General features: G+C 34.8%; 1 protein-coding gene across 1 annotated transcript; it reads right to left on the reverse strand.

Moving 5' to 3' along the window:
* Positions 1–2,921: 2,921 nt before the first annotated feature.
* On the reverse strand, positions 2,922–3,397 carry LOC118854075 (60S ribosomal protein L26-like). Its single transcript, XM_036764389.1, has one exon. The coding sequence runs from the start codon at positions 3,365–3,367 to the stop codon at positions 2,930–2,932; it is 438 nt and encodes a 145-aa protein (XP_036620284.1). The 5' UTR covers positions 3,368–3,397; the 3' UTR covers positions 2,922–2,929.
* Between the last annotated feature and the right edge of the window lie 22,503 nt (positions 3,398–25,900).

Here is a 25,900-nt window from a genome sequence, read left to right on the forward strand (position 1 = left end):
CATATGTGCAAATGAGTTTATATATATATATATATATGTAAAGTTATTCTATATATACTTCTATTTATCAATTTTTTCTCTGGATGCAGATAGCATCTTTCTTCATATGTCCTTTATAGTTAATTTGGGTATTTAAAATGGACAAAATAACTTATTCACTCAATAGAAGAAAAATAGAATGGGAAAGACAAGAGATCTCTTCAAGAAAGGTAGAGAAATCAAGGGAAAGTTAAATGCAAAAATGGGCATGATAAAAGACAAAAATGGTAGGAACTTAGCAGAGGTAGAAGAGATTAAGGAGAGGTGGCAAGAATATACAAAAGAACTATACAAGAAAGATGTTAACATCACTGATAATCAAGATGGTGTGGTTACTGATCTAGAGCCAGACATCCTGGAGAATGAAGTCAAGTGGGCCCTAGGAAGCATTACTAACAATAAGGCTAGTGGATGTGATGGAAATTCAGCTGATGTATTTAAAATCTTAAAAGATAATGCTATTAAAGTGCTGTACTCAATATGCCAGCAAATTTGGAAAACTCAACAGAGGCTGCTGGATTGGAAAGATCAATTTATGTTCCAATTCTAAAGTAGGGCAATGCCAAAAAATATTCAAATTACCCAACATTTGTGGTCATTTCGTATACCAGCAAGGTTATGCTTAAGATTCTGTAAAGTAGGCTTTAGCAATATCTGAATGAAGGATTGCCAGAAGAGCAGGCTGGTTTTCAAAGAGGCAGAGGAACTAGGGACCAAATTGTCAACATTAACTACATTATGGAGAAAGCAAAGGGATTCCAGGAAAAAATATGCTTCTGCTTCATTGGCTAAATGACTAAATGTCTAATTACTAAATGACTAAAGACTTCAACTATGTAGATCACAACAAAATGTGGCATGTCCTCAAAGATGTGGGAGTACCAGATCGTTTTACTTGTATCCTGAGGAACCTGTATATGAGCCAGGAAACAACAGCTAGAAGTGAACATAGAACAAGTGATTATTTAAGATTGGAATAGGAGTACAACAAAGCTGTATATTGTCACCTTATTTATTTAATTTACATGCAGAGTACATTATATGAAATGCCAGGCTGGATGTGTCAAAAGCCAGAATTAAAGTTGTCAGTAAAAATATCAGTAACCTCAGATATGCAGATGATACCATCCTGATGGCAGACAGTGAAGAATTAAGAAACTTCTTAATGAAGGTAAAAGAGGAGAGGGTGAAAGTTTGCTTGAAACTTAACAAAAAAAAAAAACTAAGATCTTGGCAACTGGTCCCATCACTTCCTGGAAAATGGATGGAGAAGAAATGGAGGCAGTCTCAGAAATTAAAAGACACTTGCTTCTTGGAAGGAAAGCTATGGCAGACCTGGACAGCATACTAAAAAGGACTGACATTACCTTGCCAACAAAGGTCTGTATAGTCAAAACTATGGTTTTTACAGTAACAATGTATGACTGTGAGAGCTGGATTATAAGGAAAGCTGAGTTCCACAGAATTAATGCTTTAGCTAGTGTCATGGAAACGATGAACATGAGCTTAAGCAGACTTTGGAAGATTATGGATACATAAGTCATGACTCGACTACTGAAGAACAACAACATATGCATGCACAAAATAGGTAGATGTGTGCAGTGCATATACATGCATATATATGTATGTTCACACATGTGTAACCACACACATATATGTGTGCATCTATGGACACACATGTGTATTTATATGTCTTGATTACCAAACCTCTTTCAGAGAAATTTGATTCAATTTCTTTTCCTCTTGACTGCTTCCCTTCTTAAAGTTGAAATAACAATCTTCTGTGGGCAGATTCTTTTCAGCTTCATGTCAGTTATCTCTTTTATCTTTTGCAGTTGCCTCTGTCCCTTGTTGTCTCCCCTTTTTTTGTTTTCTGTTTTTGTAACATGTTACTGTGTATAATAAGTTCTAATGATTCTTCTGGTTTGTTGTGATTTTATCTTATTTCACTTTCTATTTTGTTAATTTTCTTCCCTCTATTTTTTTTGTTCAGATTGGCTAACAGTCTATCAATTTTATTAGTATTTTCAAGGAATCAGCTTTTTTACTTCTATAATTTTTTAGCTTCCCATTTATCTACTTCTCTAATTTTTAAATCTCTTATTTTGTGCTTATAGGTTTATTCATTGGCATTCTTTTTTAAAGATGTATATAAAGTTAATCAACCTGCCTTTTCTATTTTGTTAATGTATTTTTTAGGGATTTAGTTTCCTCTCTCATTAATGCTTTTGCTATATCCCAGAAGTTTTGGTATGTTATTTCATTATTATTATTCTTCCCATAATTATTGCTTCCATGATTTGTTCTTTAAATCCTTCATTATTTTGGATTTCATTTTAAAGTTTACATTTGAATCTGTCTTTCTGTGTGTCTGCACTTGTGTGCTCCTAGAACTGATTAGTATTTTTATGGTGTGTAAAAGACAAGCTTTGTATTGCAGCTTGTTTACATTTATTTTCAATATTTCTGTGCTAAGAAATATATATATATATATATATATATATAATATTTAGTAGTCCAATTGATAAAATACCATGTATCTTGTAGCTTTACTTTATCCATCAGTTCTTCAGTTTTATATTTTCCCTTTTGTCTATCTTTCTGTTAGAGTTATCCTAGATGGAGGAAGGGGCATTAAAGTACCCTGCTATTTTTATGCTAAGATATTTGCACATAAGTGTAATATTGATATTGATTGGTTATCCATGGTTCCTTTCAGCATAATGTAGTTTTCTCATTTATCTCCTTTTGTATGGTAAATTTTTATTTTTGTCTGATAGCATGATTGCAACCCCAGCTTTATCAAATTTACCTTATTTTTAATGTTTTGTTTTGGTCCCTCATTTTTTTGTGTGTTCATTCTAGAAATTTAATTATAGCCATGTAATTTTTACTCTTGCATTTTCTCAATAGTTTCTTCCTTATATTTGCCCTTTTCCTTTCCTACTTGGCGAGATTTGGCTTTTCGCTCAAGGATCTTTTTGCGATCTTTGTCCAGCTTTAGCCTTGTAATTACCACCTTGCTGGGGTGAATACCCACATGGACAGTTGTAACATTAGCCTTCTCCCGCTGCACATGCTCAATGTAGATCACGTATTTCTTTCTGTAAACCTGGACCACCTTGCCAATTTGCTGACCTTTGTAGTGTCCTCCAACAACCTGGACTTCATCGTCCTTCCGGATGGGCATGGAGCGCACGTTGTGCTTCTGTCTCAGCTCCTTCGACAGAGAGGAAGACATGATTTTCCTCCGTATGTGGGAGGGGGCATTGAAATGCCTCTTGCTGTTCTTGCTTCGGTCAGAGGTCACAAAGGGATTGAACTTCATTTTGACCTCAGAGCCACGGCGGAAGAGAAGAGCTTTGGTCCCTCATTTTGATTCTTTGTATGTCTTTGTTTATTGAGCATTTATCTTATACCCTAGAGGTTATGGGGTTTTCTTTTCTTATCCAGTCATTCTTTTTCATTTTATTAGATTATTTTGAGAATTAGATCAATGTTTTTCTCCATTTATCTCCAATATCAGAAGTTTTTCTTTAAATTAATATTTCCTCCCTCTTCATTTGTAAAGACAGTACTTTGTCTCTTCATTACATCAATTTCATTTACTTTAAGACAAGCCTATTCCCACAGATGCTTTTTCCTTCACATTCACACCCCACCATATGTCTCCCCTTTTCCTAGTTTCAGAATTTTGCTTAACTTATTGCTTTCTTGTTTTCTAATTATCTAAGTTTTCATCTATTTTTTCTCTTAGTTAAGAAGTTAACTAAAATCCCTCCTCTTCCCCTTCAATTTGCTTTATTTATTTCATTTTCTTCATCTTTTTCTAAAAAGAATTTCTTTGCCTCAATCTCTTTATTATTTGCCTTTCCTTTATGTCAATTCTAGACTTTTGTTCTTTGATTGATGACCTTTATACTTATTCATTCTTTCCTTACTCTCTGTATTCCTCATGGAATAGAAGCTTATAGGATACCTATTTTGAGTTCCCTTTTCTAAACAATTTCTATGATATTGTCTTGTAGATCTTGCTTCCTGTCCCTCTCAGAAATAGCATTTTCTAGAGGAGATTGAAATTGTAGATGTGTTGCCCTATGGTAAGATTTTTTCCTATGTCCCCGATTGCACTCATTATTACCGCTTTCCCTTTCCGTGATCATTCTCCCCACCCTCACCCCCACATGCCATGAAATTTCCTTGCTGTTTCCATATCCTTCCACTTTTGTTGGTGTCAGCTGTGCCCAGGAGCTCTGATTCCTCTTCTTCTGATGCAAGATTCTCTCAATGAAGGCACATCACTCTGTCAGAGGTAAAGATACAAAATCCCTGCAGATGATACTTATTTTACACTTTTTCTTATTGTTTGGATTATTTTGTTTTCTGGGTCCAAAAGTTTGGGGCAACTATCTTTTATCATTTCTTTAATTATGGTTTTCAAGTTTTTGTCTTGTTTGGGAGACTTATAATCCTTCATTTCAAATGTCTCTATGGATCTTGTCTTTGAGAACAAAATCTTTTTTTTGTATAGAATCACTTTAAAAAATGATTGCCTTTTACTTTTCTTCTTCAAGATTGTCCTTCACTTATTTGTATTCCCAATCAATTCTTTTTTTGTTCTTTGGAGAAGCTCAGCACCATGAATTCAATGTAGTTTCCCCCATATTCTGATAATTGTTTCTGCTCATCATGCCAAAAATTGTTTTCAAAATTTTTTATTTCTCTCTTGAACCATTTGGGAATATCTTGTTTGTAGTTATATGCTCTCTTGGGAATTCACTTGGTTCTCTGCCTTATCAGGTATTTATTCATCTTCTTTGTCATTCAATACTTATTCCCAGGTCTGCTCAAAGGAAACCTGCTACTCTTAAATGCCCAATGATTTCCCAACACTTTTTTTCATCCCAGCATTGAATCTGAACTAAGAGACTGTTCACTCTCAAGCCTCCTCTAACAGCCTGGCATAGAGATATCTGCTCAGAGACTTCTAGATTGACCAAAAATGTCCAAAGGAAATTTCCTCCTGACTGTAAGGCCCATAGGATCAACACTTTTATTATATGTCAAAGTAAGTGAGGAAAATAAATCATAACAACAATTATATACATGAAAGAATTGAGAATGCCATTCTTAGGCTCAAAAAAATTTGAGGAAGTGCAGAGATGACAATCAACAAAATCGGAATCTGACAGTCCCTTCTTCATTAGATTTTAAGTCAATTTGCTTTAGAATAAACACAATTTGTGTTTATTCTACCCAATGGTTAGCACAATGCTAGGCTCTGCAGAGGAGTGGTGATGGGATAAGATAGACTTCCTGATCTTATGGCTCTCTTTGAGAACAAAGGGCCAACAACAAATGAGGGCTATTGACTTATTCAGATAGTTAGACTCATTTAGTTAAGCTGGAGGAAATATTCCCTTCTGTTAATAATATTTTTCCTGTTGGTTTGTCAGCTTGTATTCAACATCCTTTAACTGAGTTTTCTTCCTCCTTAGGTCTTTGGCAATATCAATCATTTTTCCAGAATGCTTCTTTGATGGTGCTTTCCCTAAGAGCTGGACATCAAAGCTTTCTTAGCCTGCTGTCATGCTACACAATTTACTATTCACTAGCTTTAGTCTTTGCTCCCAGTGACTTCTATGGGGTCAGACTTTTGCCAAAATTGATGCCAGTTCCCCTTTTCAGGAGTATTAAAGCCCCATTAATGCTGATATCATGCCCCATTTCCTCATTCCTCGGTTCTTTGGCAGAGCACTGTTTTCAAAAGAGAATGATGCCCTACTTTGTTCCCATGTTTTTCCAAACTTTCATCATAGGGAGTCTACCCAATGTGTTAAAGGTTTCTTTCACTTTCTCCTAATATTCTAAAGGTACCAATTGAATACTGGCTATCTGTCTGTCATTCCTTGTTCTCATATTATGACCATCTCAAATCCTCTTCCTGTCATTTAATTCCTGACAAAATATTATACTCCTATTCTTTTTTAAATATTATTTTATTTTTAATTTATGGAATAAAACAAGCATTTTCATAACATTGTACAATAAAAAAGATGATTGCACATCAAACTGCAAATTTTTTAAAGTACACAACAAAGTTATCATGTAAATTATCTTGTAAATGTCTTTTTCCCTTGCCCCCCCAGAGATGGCTACCATTAGACACAAATATATCACAAATATATATATATATATATATATATATATATATATATATATATATGTATGTATACACACACACACATATATATATATATACATATGCACACACTTATATATGTATATATTTCTCTGGATGCAGATAACATCTTTCTTTGTATGTCCTTTATAGTTAATTTGCTTATTTATAACAGTCAAAATGACTTATTCATTCCAAGTCATTGCTACAACAATATTGGTGTTACTGTACACAATGTTCTCTTCGTTCTGCTCGTTTTGCTTTTCATTATTGTGTGTAAGATTTTCCATGTTTTTCTAAGATCATTGAGCTCCTCATTTATAGTACAATAACATTCCATCACAATCACATACTACAGCTTGTTCAGCCATTCTCGGATTGATGGGCATCCTAGCAATTTCTAGTTCTTTGCCACCACAAAGAGAGCTGCTATAAACATTTTATAACATGTAGGTTCTTTTCCTTTTTCCCTAATCATATTTGGAAATAGGCCAAGTAGCGGTATTGCTAGGTCAAAGGGCCTAGGCCATGGGTGGGGAACCTCCAGCCTCAAGGCCACATGTGGCCTCTAGGTCCTCAAGTGAAGCCCTTTGACTGAATCCAAACTTTACAAAACAAATGCCCTTAATAAAAGGATTTGTTCAGTAAAACTTGTAATTAGCCAAAAGGCCACAGTCAAGTTTAATGACTCTTTGGGCATAATTCCAGATTGCTCTCCAAAATGCTTAGATCAGTTCACAATTTCACTAACAATGAATTAGTGTTCCACATCCCCTCCAACATTTGTTGCTTTCTCCTTCAATCATTTTAGACAATCTGGTAGGTATAAAATGATAACTCAAGGTTGTTTTAATTTGAATTTCCCTATTCAAAAATGATTTAGAGCATTTTTTAAATATGACTATAAATTATTTTGATTTTTTCATTGGAAAACTGCTTGTTCATATTCTTTGACTAACAATTGGGGAGTGACTCGTGTTCCTATACATTTGACAAAGTTCTTTATTTGAGATATGAGACCTTTATCTAAGACACTTTTTATAAAAATTTTCCCCTCTTAATTGGCCAATATTTGGAGAAGGACTGTTAAGAAAGATTTAGGGTTGCCTCAGAAAGAAAGCTGGGTAAGTACTTTATTAGTAATTCATGAACCATGAGGTGTTTTATCCAATAATTACAGATCTTACCCATTCTCTCTACTTTACAGTTTTCCAAAGAAGCTAGAATTTCAGTCATAACCCCTGTATTGTAAACAGGTTGTTGTCCATTTAATTAAGAGTAAGTCAGCTTTCTATTTTATGTTTGAACCATCTTGTATTTTTGTTTTATGGGAATTCCTCTAAACATATAGATGACCAGGAATATTTCACATCCTCTCTTGTTGCTTTTTCCTCTCCTTTATTTGGCTATCAGTTTCTCCTTGATTTTTAATTCTTATTGTTGTTTTTGCAATGCTTTGATTTCTTACAACACCTTAATATTTTGTCTTTTGCTTTCAATTGTCAACTAAGGGTATGAAGAATTTCTCAATTATGTTTATTTTCTAGACTCCATTCTGGATGAATTATTTTTGTTGCTATTGATGCCTTTAATTGGGTGATAAGATGTTTAAGTTTTCTACCTTTTAATAATTAGTTATTGGTATAATCTTCAAATGCCTTTCTTGAGGTCTTCAAACATTTTCTCATTCCATTTTTACCATGGTGGTATTGAAACTTGCTTGGAAATATTCTTATGTGGTTCCATCTTTCTTACTATGAACCTTAGTATGAAAATAATGATAGCATATACTTCAGCAAAAAGAGTAATTCTGAATATTTTACAATAACAACAACATTAATGACAGAAATAATAAGCAGTGATGTTGGTGTTGATGGTGGTGGTAGTGGTAGTAGTAACAGCAGCAGTATCTTGTTTCTCCCTCTCCCTCCCCCCCATTCTTTTCAATGTAGCTTAGATTTAGATAAAAATGATCCTGGGGCAAGTCTGTATCCTGTTCTTATTTTTAAAAATATATTTAATGGTCTATGAAATATTAAATCAGCAGACAAACTAAGTGTTTTTCATGGTGGATAGAAAGTATTAGGTGGAAGCCAATTTTTTAGCTCAGTGAAAGAATGTTTAATAAAGTTATTGCATCAGATAATGGGAATGAAATATGAACTTGTCCTCTTCTCGCATATTTCTTTTTTGTCCTAAATTACTTATATGTATTTGATACACAAACAGTTGTAAGTTTTGTGGATCGATTTTATACTTGGGCAGTAATAATGGTTGTTTGATTTACCATGGATATTTTAAGGTCCAGATTTCTAGCCTGTCTGTTCATGAAAGATAGCTTCTTGAATATATTTAGCCTTTAGGTCATATTTTGCTAAGTATACAGTAGTTAGCTTTTTCTGCAGTTGGCAGCTATGAGTTTTATAATTTCAACCACTTTCTTGTATCACCTGCATTAATCACTATATCTAAGTTCCTTAACAATAACCATGCTGTAATTGCTAATAGCAAAAATTTAGTCCTAAATAACCATAATAAAGTCCTCTATTTGTTTGACACTTCTTTGTTAACACATATTTGTCTGAGTTCATATAGATATTGCCCATACAGGACCTTTTGATTCCATGCCTGGAATATTAGCCCTTTCCTAGGCTCTATCTTAAGTAAACTATTTTTAGGTGAGTTCAACAAGTCCAATGACAAGTTCCTGCCATCAGCTTTTATTATCACTTGATGAAATGATGTATGATTGTTCTAAAAATATTTCTATAGATTTTTAATCTGCTTAACATGTGCTCTGAGTATATCTATTTTCTTCTTCCTCCTATTTGACAAGGAAATATCAATCTTTCTTTATGTGCCTTGGAATGAATGACCAAAGCTTTCATTTAACATTGTATAGATGTTTGAAAAATATTTTTCAAATCCATTGCAGCACATTTTATAGCCCTCAAAGTATACGTTAGGCTTGGTATTACATAGGAGGTAATTGTTTTAATTTTTTTCCTGTTGAATTTTCTTTTCAGGATTTCAGTAAATCATCCAGCCATATCTATCTCCTTAGTATTTTTATGATCAATATATCTTGCCTGGGGGAGAATAAGGCATGTATAAGTCTTATCATTTTCCTATAGCTCCGTTCAACTTCTTGATTCAAGCTTAAACCCTTTCATCTCCATATTTCTTTCGAGTTTGTGAGCTAATTTTTTTAACTCAGATGTTAAATGCTTCCCTTTTCTAGTTCAAGAAGACATCATATTAATGGAAAAAGGAAATGGCTGTTTAATAAGGTTTTTGTGAAGCAATATTGCTTAATTTCATCTATGTTCATTTTATCGTTATTATTAAGATATTGCTCAAATCCCTCCTTAGTTTGGAAGCCATAATTAATTTTGTTAAAGAAAGATGATAATGGATTGAGGAATAGCTAGAACCATAATGGGCTTAAATGCTGTCCCTAAGAATTGCCACATTTTATATACATTTTTTTATCTTATTATATTGGTGACATGGAGAAGAACTTTCCATGTTGACACTATGTATTCTAGCAGTCCTACTACTTTTTATATTTACAATACCTACTTGCACTGAACACCACATGCGCCACTCTCTAACAGAAATTTTAAAAGGGTCTAAATAAAAGATGTGCTGAAGGCATGGCTAGAGACCGTTTTATGCATCACTTGGAAGTCCTCTGGGAACTGTGCCACATGGAATTTGGTGAGAGGAAACTGCTTAGTTCTTCTCCCCAGGAACCCAGAGATGTTTCTGGAATTGGGAATGCTCTCCCCCACACACACACACCTCTGTCTTTTCCCCTCTTTTTCTCACTCTGTCCTTCTGTCTCCCTTCTTTCTTTCTCCCTCTCTTTTTCTGTCTCTCTCTATCTCTGTCTCTGTCTCTGTGTCTCCTAGATGTCCCCAAGTGCTTTGGTGAGACACTCTCTCCCAAACTCAGTACGAAAGACTTTTGAGTATACCTGGCATAGATCCTGAACTGGAAATCCCTACCTTTGGTGGCAGCCTTTGAGTTTAATATGCCAAGGATCTCTAGATCTCTTATTCGAGAATGAACATCAGCTAGAGTAATTTCCTGCATCAGTAAGGAATATCATTGATAAGAAGAAGAGCCCAAGCCCTGTGATTTTAAACCAGAATCTCTTGGAGTTACCTGAGATGCTCCAATGTGGTGCATGATACAGAGGCAGGAAGATGCTGGATTGCGGAACACAGCTTCACATAGAGAGAAGACCAGAATCTCATCACAGGCTTTTGGCAATGCAGAGTCAACAGTAGAATGACCAATAGTGTTCCTGCCTTGACCTGGGTAGGGGACTGGAGTGGAGTATTATAGAACACAATGGATATCTTTATGTGACAAGGTGAACATGAATAGGACCAAGCAGCAGAAAGATCAGGGATACAGTGAAAATGAATACATTCCCTGTATCATCATAGATCTTCATCATGGGTCAGACAGAATTGCCCTAGCCCTACTAGCCCACTAGCCAGGATCACCTCATCACTGGGAGACCCATGGTTAAGGTTTGGGAAGTGTGTGAAAATTAATATCCCGTCTTTTCCCCATGGAGGACCTCTGGAGGACTGTCTCCTTTCTTTTGGGGGTGATGGACAGACATTTTCACCTCTCCTTTGCTGCCAGAAAACTATATCCATTGCTTTAGGGAGGAGTTGTGTAAAGACCATTAGTTGTTGAACTGACAACATTGTGGATGGGCCAAGCAGTTCTAAATTATAATAAGCCAAGGCCTACAATGGGACCACCATTGCCACTGCCTATGTGAGTGCCCCCTCTGTGGTCGGGGCTGGTGTATCTGCCCATTCTGCTTCCAAGAGCTTGTTTTGCTATAATTGTTATTGCATCTCAGTCAATGCTGGCCCAGGCCCATGATGCTGACCCCTCCCAGTAATACTGGGGCTTGTAGGCACTGAGATTGGCATCTGCACATTCTTTCAGGGTTAATTGCTCACCCTTGTTCTTGTGTAGAGCCTTATCATGGGTACTGCCTCTGCCCTAGTGTGCCAGGTCAGGAAAACTGCTTCTTGTGGAGCCTGGGATTTGCTGCCCTATGCTAGCTGAGTGTTGCTCCCCTATTCCAAGGCCAACTATCTACCTCTGCTCCCATGCTGGGTAATAATTCTGTTCCCTTTCACATTGGGTTTTGTTGGCCTATACTCAATACCCACCCCCACCCCCTAGGCCAGGGCATGAACGCTGTTGGCAATCTTACTGTTCTCAGAAGAATTAAAAATTATTCACATCCATATGAAGGGGTGCTCTAAATCATCATAATAAAGGTAATACAAGTCAAAATAACTCCAAGTTTTTGCTTCACACCCTGCAAATTGTTAAAGACATTAAAGGATGGGAATGTCCATTTCAGAAGGATTGTGGGAAGATAGGCACACTAGCAGATTATTGATGGAGCTGTGAATCAGTTCAACCATTGTAGAAAGCAATGTGAAATCATACAAATAAATTGTTGACTTCTTTTTGTTGCAGAAACTTCACTCCTAGACTCATATACCAAGGAAACCATTGATAGAAAGCAAGTCTCCATAAACACAAAACTATTTATAACAGCACTTCTTTGATAGTGAAGAATTTGAATTAAAGTAGATGCTTATCAGTTCAGGAATGATTAAACAAATTGTGGTACATGAAAGTAATTCAGTATACCTTGTCTATTAGAAATGACTAATGGAACACAAAGGAAGCCTGGAAAGATCAATATTAATTGATACAGAGTGAAATAAACAGCAAAGAAAACAAATTTCATGACTGCAATAACATAAACGGGAAGAACAAAGAAGAAATCAGAACTAAATCTTGAAAAGAATTACACTTTAATTATTATTTGCTGTGTGCCAAATACTGTGCTAAGTGTTGGAATACAAATAAAATAAAAAAAAAGATCTCATCTCTACCCACAAGGACCTATTATTTAAAGAGGGAGACAACATACAAATATCTGTGAATACAAATTTATTCATAATGAAAATAGACAAGAGACATCTTGCTAGAACAGAGATTTTACAGTGATATTCTTTTTATTGTTCTTTTGAAACAAATGCATTGAAAATCAAGATACAAGAAATTTAGAAAAATTTTGTACTCTCTTAATCAATTGTGAAATTGATTAATATGTGCTCTACTGTGAAATATGTCCTGTGAAAAGTTGATTTTTCCCTTCTAAAAACCCTCATTCATGCAGGTGAAACTAATTCTCATAAATATTTTATGTGGATGGGAACTGTATACTTAAGTTCAGGCATGATTCAGGCCAGTGATTGGAATGAAATGAGATGCTTGTAGACCAATTTAACAATTAACAAAGGATGTTTACTTAGGAATAACATGGAAAGGCTGCTCAATAAGTAAACACAATTTGGCTCGAGTAGAAACATTTCTTAGGTCTCCATACAGAAATATGTCTAGTCAGCAGAGAGAGAAGTATGATGATTCAAAAATCCAAGGAATATTTGTCAATTCTAAAGGGAAATGATTTATTGTGGTCTCACTTTTTTTGTGCTCTTAGGAAACCTTCTCTTGTCTGTATTTTTCCTTTATTAATAAAGTCTGCACATTCTTCCATGACTTTTGTCATTTTCCCTCATTTAGACTTTTTGTGACATTATCTTTTAACAATTTCAAAATTGTGTATTTAATATAATCCACTTGTTCTTCCTACCTTCATTCACTTTAGTGGCATTTCTATCTCCTCTAATTGCACACCTGGGACTGAGATATTACATCCATAGTGTGGTGGCTACACTTTCCTTGATGGCAAAACAATTTCTTCTTGATCATTTTAATTCTTTTCCATTTTTTCTCTCATTTGCTATCCTTTCATTTTCACCCTTAAATGGCCTTCATATAGTTTTGCTTACTTTGAAGTATTATCAGTCTTTCTTTAAACTGTTTTTATCCTCCATGACTTCTTTGAATGTGAAGTTATACTGTTCATGATCTTAGATTATTCTTCCTTATAAGATTTTGCAAAGAAATTTGCATTCTAAACTCATGTTGTATTTGCCTATCGTATATCTTTCTTATCAACTAAGTCAAATGTTTGCTGATTCAAGTACTTTTCAGACTCTTTTGGTCTCCCTATTACAGAGGTTGATTTTCTTTAGTTATTTGAATCTGTGGTGGTATAATTTCTTTGCCCTTATCCCATTTTTGTAATTGATTGTTTGATTCAACAAGTTTGAGGTGTTTAAATTATACACAATATTTTCAAAAATCCATCTTTGTTCTTTATTCTAGTTTTGTACTAACTTTGATTTTTTGGGATTTAACAATTCAGTACTCTGCGAACAGACAGATGATTCAGAGTTGACTTATTGTATCACTAATGAGTCATTTCTTGTCTGTTAAAATATAATCATTTTCATTTTTAATAGTGTTACTTACTTCTCACAATGTCCAGCACCTTCAAGCTCTTTTCCCAAGGAAATTATTTAAGATATATTGATATGAGGTTTCTGTATAGTCTAAGTATTTGGCTTGTCTCATTTTTTATTCCTGATACATATTGTGCAATATGATGAGAGTATCTTGAACAGGGTTATTTCCAGGGGTTATTTTAAGACTCAAGGACTCACTTTGTAAAAGAGCCTATATAATGGCATTCTATTTTACCAAGTCATTTTTTTTCATTATCAACAAAGACTAAGATCTGTTAGATCTATATTGTCAGCTCAGAAATGGTAAACATGTGGTCCATTGTTGAATTTTGTTTTTTCTCTAATAATACTTTCATCAAGGATACTTTAGTTTGGGTATTGATGACTCATATTTTTTTTAAAAAAATACAAGGAGAATAAGCATATAGGTCAGTAGTTACTGATATTCCCTTGCTTGCTTTTGGGAGGATTTTAATAAAGTCTAATTAACTTTCCATGCTTTTGGTATCTTCCCCATCTTATATAAACCTTGAATATCAATTCTTCTGTGCCCTCAAAATTATGATGTCTTAAGCGTAGATATTTTCAGGATACATTTGGTCTAATCCAGCTGATTTTCTCATCTTTGCTCACCTCTAAGCTATTTATTCTCCTTCTAATTTTTTCATTGAAATTTTAAATTTCATTTTCATCTCTTGTTTCATTTCTTCTACATATTCATACAATCCCTGTGGATAATCCAACCCCACCCACTTTGAGTCTTGGTTTGCTTGTATATTGGAGTTATTCCCACCTGATTTTGAGGGAATCCATGAATCTACATATATCTTTAGTTCATTATTTTCTCTAGCTTTAATTCTTGAATTGAGGCTTTTTGTCAAGGCCATGGTCTTCCCCACCTCCTACACTTTTGGGTGCAGTATTTGACCCTACATTATCTTATCCTAAGACTACTGATTTGATGCAATGATTTCTACCATCAATGGTAAAGCTTTACTCAATCTCTGAGGTTCAAAGTACTAGATCTCCAGGGCCCTCTGTGGTATCCCAGGATAGAGTGCTAGGAATCTAGGAGACCTTGGGCACCTGGGCTGCCATTCTCTCAGCAAAGCCACATAGCACTAGTAGTTGCCAGTCCTAAGGGCTTCCGAAGGCTTGTTTATGACCTCCATGGGCTTTCTCATAGTGGTGTTCAACTCTGCTACCTCCAGACACAGTGCTCTATAAGTTGCATGTCCAATTTCTTATCACAATGAAAGGCTAGAAGCTTGTTGACCCACTTTAGCACTCCATTTTCAGTGACTCCCTTTCCTATGACCTGTCATCTTCCAGCTGATTTTCTTTTGCTCTTCCTTCTTTTTTTCTTTCTCTTGTCGTTCTTTCCTTGTTTTTCTTTCTTTCTTTCTTTCTTTCTTTCTTTCTTTCTTTCTTTCTTTCTTTCTTTCTGTCTTTCTTCCTTCCTTCCTCCCTCCCTTTATTTCTTTCTTTCCTTCCTTCCTTCTTTTCTCACATATATGTATATATAATATCATATCTCAGATACTAATAATAATAATCATATTTATTCATGTAGTATTTTAAGGTTTACAAAGTACTTTACAAATAGTATCTCATTTTATTCTTATAGTAACCCTGTGAGGTAGGTACTACTAGCACCCCCATTTCATAGATGATAAACTGTGGCAAACAGTGGTTAAAGGACTTTCCCAATGCCACACAGCTAGGAAGTGTCTGAGGAAAGAATTGAACTCAGGTCCAGGTCCAGTGCTCTATCCACTGAACCAGCTAGCAACCACACACATCCTGCACATAACACACACCCTCCCTCCCCACATCCTCTCCCCTTCCACAGCCACGACTATAGCTAAGACCCTCAATACTTCTCACCTGGATTACTGAAATAACTTCTTTTTCTAAATGTCCTTGCCTCAAGCATCTCCCCACACCAATCTATCATCTACATACTTGCCAAAGTGACTTTCTGAAAGTGCAGGTCTGTTCATTTCACCCCATTCTGCCCTCTCCTTCACTCCATAAACTCCCGTAGCTTCCAATTGCTCTTAAGAGAAAATATAAACACCTATGTTTGATATTTAAAGTTCTTTAGAACCTGACTTCCTCCCCCTTTGGCTCTCTTCTTACACTCTCTTTCCCCATGCACATTCTCAATTCTAGTGATACTGTCCTACTTCATGTATGGTACTCCTGTTCCCATTTCAATTTTTGGCACTGCATATCACCTGGAATTCATTCCCTCTTCATCTTTACCTCTTGGAAATCTCTTTTATTTTTTTCCTTCAGGATTTACTGTTAGCACTCTCTTATTTATGAGAGTGTATCTATCCCAGTGCCTGGATTAAATAGACCATTTCCTTGGTCTGTTAGCTGTTGGAGTACCTTCTCCAAAATGTACTTGGTATTAATTTTGCATAAATTCTATGTATACTCATGGGAACATGTCTTCCCCATTTGGAAGTAAACTACTTGAAGATAGAGACTTTTGTATTTGTTTACCTTGGTTAAAAAAATGCCTCTCTAAATAAATGCTTATTGATCGATTGCTTCATAAATATTTTTTCTTCATTCCTGAATGAAAAGGTATCACTGTCATTTTTTTCAAAGTTTAAAGCTTATGGGTATTTTTTGGCTCTTTTAGAAAAGAATAAATTATATATTCAGAGCTAAAAGGCACCATAGAAGCCATCAAGTTAAATGCTCTTATTTTGTAGATGAGAAAATAGAGCTCCAGAGAGAGGACATGATTTATCCATTGTCACACAACTAGCAAGGTTGGATCTGAGGTTGGGTTCAAACTCAGAGCTGTGACCCTCCAAATCCATAACTCTATCCACTATGTGATAAACCTCTCATGTTCTACTTTTGTTTTCATCAGAATCATAGTGGCAAGTCTCTCATTTCCCTACCAGGAGATTCTTACTTCTATAAATGAAGTTCTTTAGAACAAAGAGCAGGATCATCCCAGCCATCTGATACCTTCAAGATTAATTTCTTAATTTCTGGATCAAAGGACTTTGGTTCTTCATTGTTAACCACACTCTAGCTCCTAGCAAGCATTGGCTGAACTATAAATCAAACAACGCTTATTTGCTGAACAAGTGCTAAACAATTCTAGGTTTTTAGTTTCCTCAATTTTCAAATAACATTCCTCTCCTACTCTACCATACAAATGAGAGGGATATGAAAAGGCCAAGAATAAATTGAGTATATGTGGAATGGCTTTTAAATTTTTCTCCTCTTTCCATTTGACCACACTTTTGGCCCTTTCTTATATAGATGCAATCAGTCCCAAGCTTCTAGATAACCTTTACACCTATTAAATTTTTATCTTATTACATTTTATCCCATTAAGATCTTTCTGGATCCAGACAGTATCATACATACAGTATGTTAGCTCTCCTTCCCAGATATATGAGATCTAAAATATTGCCACAGATTCCATGTATGCATTTATTCAAGTGATCCACAAGAATGTTAAATAGCACAGGTTCCTGAGACAATTAATAACATACAATGCAGCAAGTATTGTTAAAGTGTCTGTGTTCCAGGCATTGGGATAGAGATTAGGCCTGTGGTTTCATTGGCAAAAGGAAATCTTAAATGAAGAAACTATATCTAGCAATTCAAGTTGGCACCTTTTCTGCACTTATAGTCTTAGAGAGTTGCATAAAACACTGAGAGGATAAGTGAATTGTTCAGAGCCACACAGCCAGTATTTGTCAGGTAACAATTGAACTTAGTTCTTCTTGGATTTGATATGTGATAGGAGTAGAGTCAAGATGGTGGAGTGAAAAGTCACAACTGGCAAGAATTTCCCAAAACCTCTTCTATAGTGACCCCAGAAAACATACCAAATTAAATTCTGAGAAGGAAAGCCAAGAAAGAGTTACAGTGAGTTATTTTTCCCAGACCAGGGCAACTTTGGAACATAGAGAGGACTCTTGACACTGGTATGGGAGCTGGCCAGGAGTACAAGCTGTAGCAGTGGCAGTAACAGTTGCAGTTTTGAGTAGCCCAGCATTTAGGGATAATAAGGGAACTGAAAACTTTGGCAAAAAGGTCTCAAGGGACTTTTGTATTAGCACTGGGTCAGGAAAAGATGTCATTTGATAGTGCTGCTGACAATTGCTTAGTTTTAGTTCATGGTTCCAAGGCAGAGAAAGGTCTGCAGTCATGAGGGAGCAGAGGCCCTACCTGTGTAAGGACAAAAGCACATTCCAGAAGAGTACTGAACAGACTTCCCTAAAACTTACAGGCCCCTTGACCTAGCTATGAAAACAGTAGAAAGACGTTAAAGGCAGAAGTTTAAGCCAGCTATCTTCCCTAGAGGTGATAAGAGTACAATTGTAACATAAAATCCAAAATCAAGAAATAGGCTGAAAAAATGACCAAATAGCAAAACCAAAACTGACCAAGAAGAGTTAGTAGAGTCACAGGAAAGCTCAAGACAGAAACTCAATAAAGAAAATGACTTGAAAACATCTATTAGGAAAGACTCAAAGAACAAATGCAGATTTGAAACAAGCCCAAAAAGGATTCATAGAAAAGCTAAAGAAAGAAATATAAAGAAGAGCAAAATGATCATTTTAAAAATCTAATGAGTTCTAGAGAAAATGTCGGGGGAAAAATAAGTGCTATGTTAGAAAGTTGTGAAAACAGAATCAACAGCTTGCTAATAAGGGCCCAAAATACTGAAGAAGATAACTTTTTAAAAATCAGAATTGGTCAAATGGCAAAACTTCAGTGATGAAAATAATTTCTTAAAAATTATAATTGGTAAAGTGGAAGCTAATGGCTCCATGAGACATCAAAAAATCAAAAGACTGAATAAATAGAAGAAAATATGAAATATAGCATAGAAAAAACAACTGGCCTGGAAAGTAAATCTAGGAGAATAATTTAAGAATCTACCTGAAAGCTATGAATGGAATGAGCCTTGGCATCATATTTCAAGAAAGTATAAATGAAAATTGCTCAGAGATCTTAGAACCAGAGGAAAAACTGGAAATTGAGGGAATCTATTGATCACCTCTTGAAAGAAATCCCAAAATTAATACTAAAGCCAAAAACCGGAGCTTCTAAATAAAAGAGAAAATACTGCAAGCAGCCAGAAAGACAATTCAAATACCATCAGCATCACACACAATTTTACAGCTACCACTAGGAGCAGAATGCTTGAGCCATGATATTTTGGAAGATGAAGTGGCTAGGATTACAAAATTGAGTATAATCATACATGGGAATTGGATATTAAATGAAATAGAGGACTTCCAAGCATTCCTGGTGAGAAGACAATTTGATGAACAGAAAATGTGACATTCAAACATAAAAATCAAGAAAACTATAAAAAGGTAAACACGAGTGAGAAATCATAAAGCACTAGACAGGGTTGAACTTTTCATATTATGACATGGAAAGATGATAATGCAACACCTAAGAAATTTAAGTAAGTATGAATGGTATAAACCCACCGATAAAATGGAAGAGAATAGCAGAATGAAATAGAAATCAGAATCCAACAATACTTACAAAAGACACACTTAAAACAAAAACAATGTGCACAGAGTTAAAATAAGGGACTTGAGCAGACTCTATTATATTTCAGCTGAAGTAAAAAAAAAGACAGCATAGTAATCATGATCGCAGACCAAACAAGAGATAATCAAAAAGCTATATTTTGATAAAAGGCACCATAGACAATGTAGTAATATAAATACTTAATATATGCACCAAATGACATAGAATACAGCTTCCTGAAGGAAAGTTTAAGTGAATTGCAGGATGAAATTGACAGTAAAGCTATACTAGTGGGGAAACTCAATTTATGCCTCTCAGACCTAGATAAATTTAAAAATAAAATAAACAAGAAAGAAGTTAAAGAGATGGATAAGTATTTTAGAAAATATTAGATAAACTAGACCTCTGGGAAAAAACTTGAATGGGAATAGAAAGGAGTATACTTATTTTTTTCTCAGGTGTACATGGCACCTTCACAAAAATTTACTATGTATTAGGGCATAAAAACCTCACAAACAAATGCAGAAAAGCAGAAATATTAAATGCACCTTTTCCAGACAATAAGGCAATAAAATTATATTCAATAAAAGGCCTTTGAAGCATACATTAAAATTAATTTGAAACTAAGTAATCTCATCCTAAAGAATGAATGAGTCAAAGAATAAATCATTTAAATAGTCAATAATTCATTAAAAGAAATGACAAAACAGGATGGGTCAAAATTTGTGTGATTCAGACAAAGCTGTACTTATGGAAAAATTTACATCTTTAAATGCTTATGTCAATAAAAGGGAGAAAGAACAGATCAACAAATTGGAGATGCAACTGAAAAAAATAGTTTAAAACTCCTTGATTAAGCACCAAAAGAGAAATCCTGAAAATCAAAGGAGGGATTAATAAAACTGAAAGTGAAAAAATAAGACTAATAAATAAAACTCCAGCATCTGGTTTTATGAAAAAAAACCCACAGTAAAATAGATAAACCATTAGTTGAATTGATTTAAAAAGAAAGAAAAACTTAACCAGTATCAAAAATGAAAAGGATAACTGCATAACAAGTGAGGATGAAATTAATCATTTAGACTTATTTTGTCCAGCTATATTGTAACAAAACTGACAATATAAATGAAATGGATAAATATTTACAAAAATATAAGCTGCCAAGATAAACAGAAGAGAAACTAGAATAATTAAATAACTCTGTCTTAGAAAGGAAATTAAATAAGACATAAATGGACTTCCAAGCGTTTGAGACTAGTTCTTGACCCATAAACTCTCTGTTACCATAAAACAACAGTAAAGGAAATCTATGTCATGAAATAAGTTACATCCTACATGGAAGATGTATTTACAGAGATAAATAATGCAAAATATGTAAAAAAAATAATTTCAGTTGAGAGCACTAAAAATAGAATGATGAGAGGAGTAAAGAAAGGTCTTTTTTGGTCAGTGGCACTTTATCTGAGTATTAAAGAAACAAGAGGTGGAGGTGAGATAAGAGATGCTTTCTACCACTCTGAGACAGTAGTGCCTTCCTCAGTCATCCCTGGATCTGTTACCTGGAACTGGGTAATTAGCAACTGAGGTTCCAGATAGCACCTTTTCCTACACTGTGCAACTTCTTAGGGACCCAGTTTTTTTTTACTCACAGTTTCCCAAAGGTATAATGTAATATCTGTTACCATGACAATGACTTGCATCATTAGTAGAGTGATAGAGTAGAGTCAAAGGCAGAATCAGGCATGCAGATATTCTTCTGTCTGCTTTTCCTGCCTTTTTTGGAATGACTACTCTTCAAATGTACCCAGTGTCAAAATGGACCCCTTTGGCCAATTGCCTCCGTTTTTGGCTTTATCTAATTCTTTCTCCTTTCTTCCTCTTCTTAACACTCACCTCCTACTTGGTGTTCTGGGCATGTTACCACTGCGTTTGTGACAGCAAGGAAGATCGGGTTGCTCTGAAGATGAGGATTCATGCTAATTTGGTTAAAAACAATTTATGGGACCTCAATATCTATTGTAGCAAAATAGAAGAAAATATCTATTTAAATCCCCCACATTATATCATTAGTAAGTTAGAAGTATGTAGTTTTGAAACAAAAAGTTAATTTAAATGTTATTTAATCAAATTGTCTTACCTCAGCAGTAAAAACAAAACAAAAAACAACCTGTCAGATGCATGATTAAAACCCAAGTCTCCTGGCTTTCAGTTCATTGTCTTTCCTTCATATCACATCATCAGTTAATTAAGGGACAATAATTTGTTGTTTCCCTGCAATACTATGTACCTTGAAGCTTCTAAAGACATGAATTTATTGAAATTAGAATTTTAAGGTTCAGTCAAATCTTAAATTAATCTGTGATCCCATTAACTTTGTAATTCTCTCCAATAACACATCACATCCTATTCATCCTATATGGCTCTTGAACATGTCCTCCTATAAGTTTTTCACCCATTGTGCTGGAGGACTTCCAAGCTTTCTCCTGACATTGCTCGGTTTTGATGTAGGACCATCTACTCTTTCAATAACACAATTCCTTGATGACATCTTAGATGCTTGTTCTTTAAAGTCCCTCACTGATACATATTACAGCCTTCTCCTATATCTACCACGTACTTCTCCATTGACTTCAGCGATACTCATTTTAAAATCTTCATTGGCCCTTGATTCTATTTCTTGTTGCCATATAGCTGAGTCATTACAAAGGGAAAATAATTTGCAAGAAGATTTTTCATGATGTAGTTAGATAATTAACACAAGCTTCTTTTAGAACTATAGTGTAAATCTTCTTAAAATTAACCCAAGTCCCCATTAAATTATGTTACACCAAATATCAGGGTCAGAAGATCATTAATTAACATAGCTCATCTTGCTTTGAGAACTACATTTTTGCTTTTACATTTTCTGTATTCTCATCTGCCCCCCAAAAGGAACATGCAATTTTTCTTAATTTCTTTTGCTTATGTTACAGCAACAGCTGTATTTGGGAGGTAAGGCATTAACAGCACACAATTAAAATGTTTCAGCTAATATGAACCAGAACAGATGAAGAACATCAGTGACAGTGTGTTCCCCTTGCTATTTGTTTGTTTGATTTTATTTTATTTTAATACCTCTTCTGAGACATTGCTGGAGCTGCTGCTTGGCTAAGGTGTCCAGCTGAAAAATGGTTATCAGATCCTGCTGAGACAAGAGCAGGGAATAGTAGCCCACACAGGCTGCAGATGTGCAGGGTTGTAACTCTGGGAATCAATGATAATTAAAGAGCATATGGTCCACAATAAATCTGTACAGTAGTGCTAGTTCATATTAATCAAGAGATTAAGAATAATAGCACATCCTTATGAGTACTGTGTTAAATCTCAAGTTACAATTCCTAGGCTTAATATATCTCTTTATAAATTTAGTGGGACTTCTTGTTTGATATAGTATACATAGTGTGAGAAGACTTATGATATAGCTTGTATAATATACCCTGATCAAAATGGCAGAAAGAGACTGATAAAACATTAACATCTGGAAGTACAGATGTCACTCCCACAAAGTAGAAAGACTATATAACTAGGAGCAATAGCATATGTTCCTAAGATGAATGGAACTTGGATGTGCCAAGTTCCTCACAAGTCTGAATCAAATTTACTAGTTACTTTAAACCAAATCATAGGCCCTTAGAGATGAAAATGACCTCAGAGTTGACCTAGTCCAACTTCCAACAGAAGAATGAGTACCCTACTTCATTCATAATCCTCAATTCATGTATCACTTTCTAAATGAAGCCTTTTCTGAACCTCTCTGCTAACTATACCACCCTCAAATTGCCTTATTTTGATTTTGTATGCGTTTTATCTGTGCTTAACTACGCACACATCTCCTCTAATAGAATGCAAGTATCCTGAGGTCAGAGACTGTCATTTTTGTTTCTGAAAATTAGCACTATGCCTATTATATACTAGGTGCTTAATAAATGTTTGTTGATTGATTGATTGACAAATAGTAGTAGTTGTTCAGTCCTTTTAGTCATGTCCAACTTTTAGTGACTCCATTTTGGGTTTTCTTGGCAAATATATTGGTGTAGTTTGCCATTTCCTTCTCTAGCTCATTTTACAGATGAGGGAACTGAGGCAAACAAAGTTAAGTGATGTGTCCAGGGTCACACAGTTATTAAGTATCTGAGGCCAGATTTGAACTTGGGAAGATGAGTCTTCCTGACTGCAGGCCTGGCACTCTATCCACTGTAAAATCTAACTGCCTGGAATAGTTAACTTCCTATTTGAAAAAGGACATGTATCCTATTGCATTCTTTCCTTGCTATTTTTTTCAGAGCTATCAGCTTGCAGAGAAAAGGAAATGAGTTTCTAGATCCAACTCTACATCTTGAGATCAATTAAGAACAATGGTAGGGAATGAAGAAAAAAAAAATTGAGTCATGAATTCTTGTCCGAGGACCAGGTCTCTAACTCATCAGGTTACAATTGCCAAGAACAGTCTGAGGTGCTTTTTGTGGGTATGCCTAGTCCGAGAAATGTCCATGTCTTTTGCTATCTCTCCTCTCCCAACCCCACACCATGAGAATTGTCTTTGTCAGTATAAACATATTTCGTTGGTTGTTGTCCTTCATACTCGAAAAGGAACAAAATGACATCACTATGTCAAGGTCAATGTTGTCTGACTGGCTGATGAGACCAATATAAGTTTGGAACACTCTACCACAGGTCAGGCACAAACAGTCCATGTGAAAATTTGGAATGGAGATATCTCTAAATTTGTTCATTTCACATTTCCATTGAGCTACTGTAATTTTGCTTTGCTCATAGAGCAAAATGAAATCATTGTTAATTTTTCGTGTTTCATATTTTATTTTTTATTTTTAAATTTTTATTTATTTTTTAATTTGTGGAATAAAATAAGCATTTCTATAACACAATAATACAAAAGATGATTATGCATGAAATTGCAAATACATTATGTGTAACTTGCTATTCCTTTTAAGTATATAATGTTATCATGCCAATTTCTTTTTTTTTCTTTTTTTGTTCCTTCTCCGTCCCTTTGACCATTAGACACAAATATGTATGGATATGTAAAATCATTCTATGCATACTTCTATTTTTCAGTTCTTACTCTGGATGCAGATAGCATCTTCCTTCATACGTCCTTTGTAGTTAATTTGGGTATTTATAAAAGTCAAAGTGACTTATTCATCCGAAGTTGTTCTTAAAACAATATTGTTATTACTGTATATACGGTGTTCTCTTGATTCTGCTCCTTTAGCTCTTCATTATTTTGTTCAAATTTTTCCATGTTTTTCGAATGTCATTGATCTCATTTCTTGTAACATAGTAGTGTTCCATCACAATTATATACTACTTTATTATTAATATGTAATAGTAACAATTATTTTAATTATGCATAATAAATATTATATTACATACTATTAATAATTAATGATAAATATAATATACATATAGATGTATAATAATTATTAATTAATATATAATTATTAGTAATTATATACCATTTTAATAACAATACAGTGTGTTCCTAAAGTCTGGACATAAAGGCAAAAATTTTCAGGAAATGAATGAAATTTTCAACAACATTTTATTTAATTGGAATATTAACAAATAACATTTTCAATATGATTTCCATCATTTGTGATGCAAAGGTTGATATGCTTTGCAAGATTCACGTAAATTCGATGCAATAACTCCACATTGCTGTCAATTTTAGCTCATTCACTCTTTATGCATTCAATCAAGTGTCTTGCATCTGTGATTTTCATTGAGTACACCTTCTCCTTTAGCATACTCCAGAAAAAGAAGTCAAGGGGGCTAAGGTCTGTTAATATTCCAATTAAATGACAATATGCATTTTTTGCCTATGTGTCCAGACTTTAGGGACAACCTGTAGAAAGAAAAAACAATAGTTCACATTCTCATGGCTCTTTAAAATTTACAAAGCACTTTTCTTATAATGACATACATGAGGAGAAGGTTGCCCATGATAAAAATAATATTTACATATCCCAAAAAACCAAAATTGGACAGAGTTCTAGGTGTTACCAAATCCAATCCATGGTTGAACAGGAATCTCCTTGACCTGAGAAACAGTTATGCAGTTTTTGCTTGAAGACACCCCATAAGGGTAACCCACGACCTCCTGAGGCTTTACATTGCACTTTGGGGTATCTCTAATTGTCGTAAATTAGGTGTGGCAAAAATGACAACTTTTCCCTACTTCAAGCCTAAATTTGGACCTCAAGAACTTCCAACACGTTACTCACAGTTTACCTTCTGGGACCAAGCCTAATAACTCTACTTCCTCTTCCAAAGACTGTGCCTTCAAATATTCAAAGACAGTTGTCATGTGCTCCATAAGTCTTCTCTCTTCAATTTGAATAGCCCCATTTTCTCCAGCTGATATGGTCATGATACGAACTTGAGGCCCTTCACCACTGTGTTTTTTTTTTCTCTTCTAGATGCTATGTGGTTTAATAATGAAATTCCCTGAAGCCAATGCAATATTCCAGATGTGGTCTGATGAGGGCAGCGTACAGCAGCACTATCACCTCTATCCCTCTTCCTGGACATTATATCTCTCTCAGTGCAGCCTAAGGTTACATTAGCATTCCTGGCTGCTAGATCATGCTATTGCCTCATAGTGAATTTGCCATTCACTGAAACCAGCAGATCTTTTTAAAAGATGAACAGCTAC

The sequence above is a fragment of the Trichosurus vulpecula genome, chromosome 6, assembly GCF_011100635.1.
Source record: "Trichosurus vulpecula isolate mTriVul1 chromosome 6, mTriVul1.pri, whole genome shotgun sequence".
NCBI classification, from domain to species: Eukaryota; Metazoa; Chordata; class Mammalia; order Diprotodontia; family Phalangeridae; genus Trichosurus; species Trichosurus vulpecula.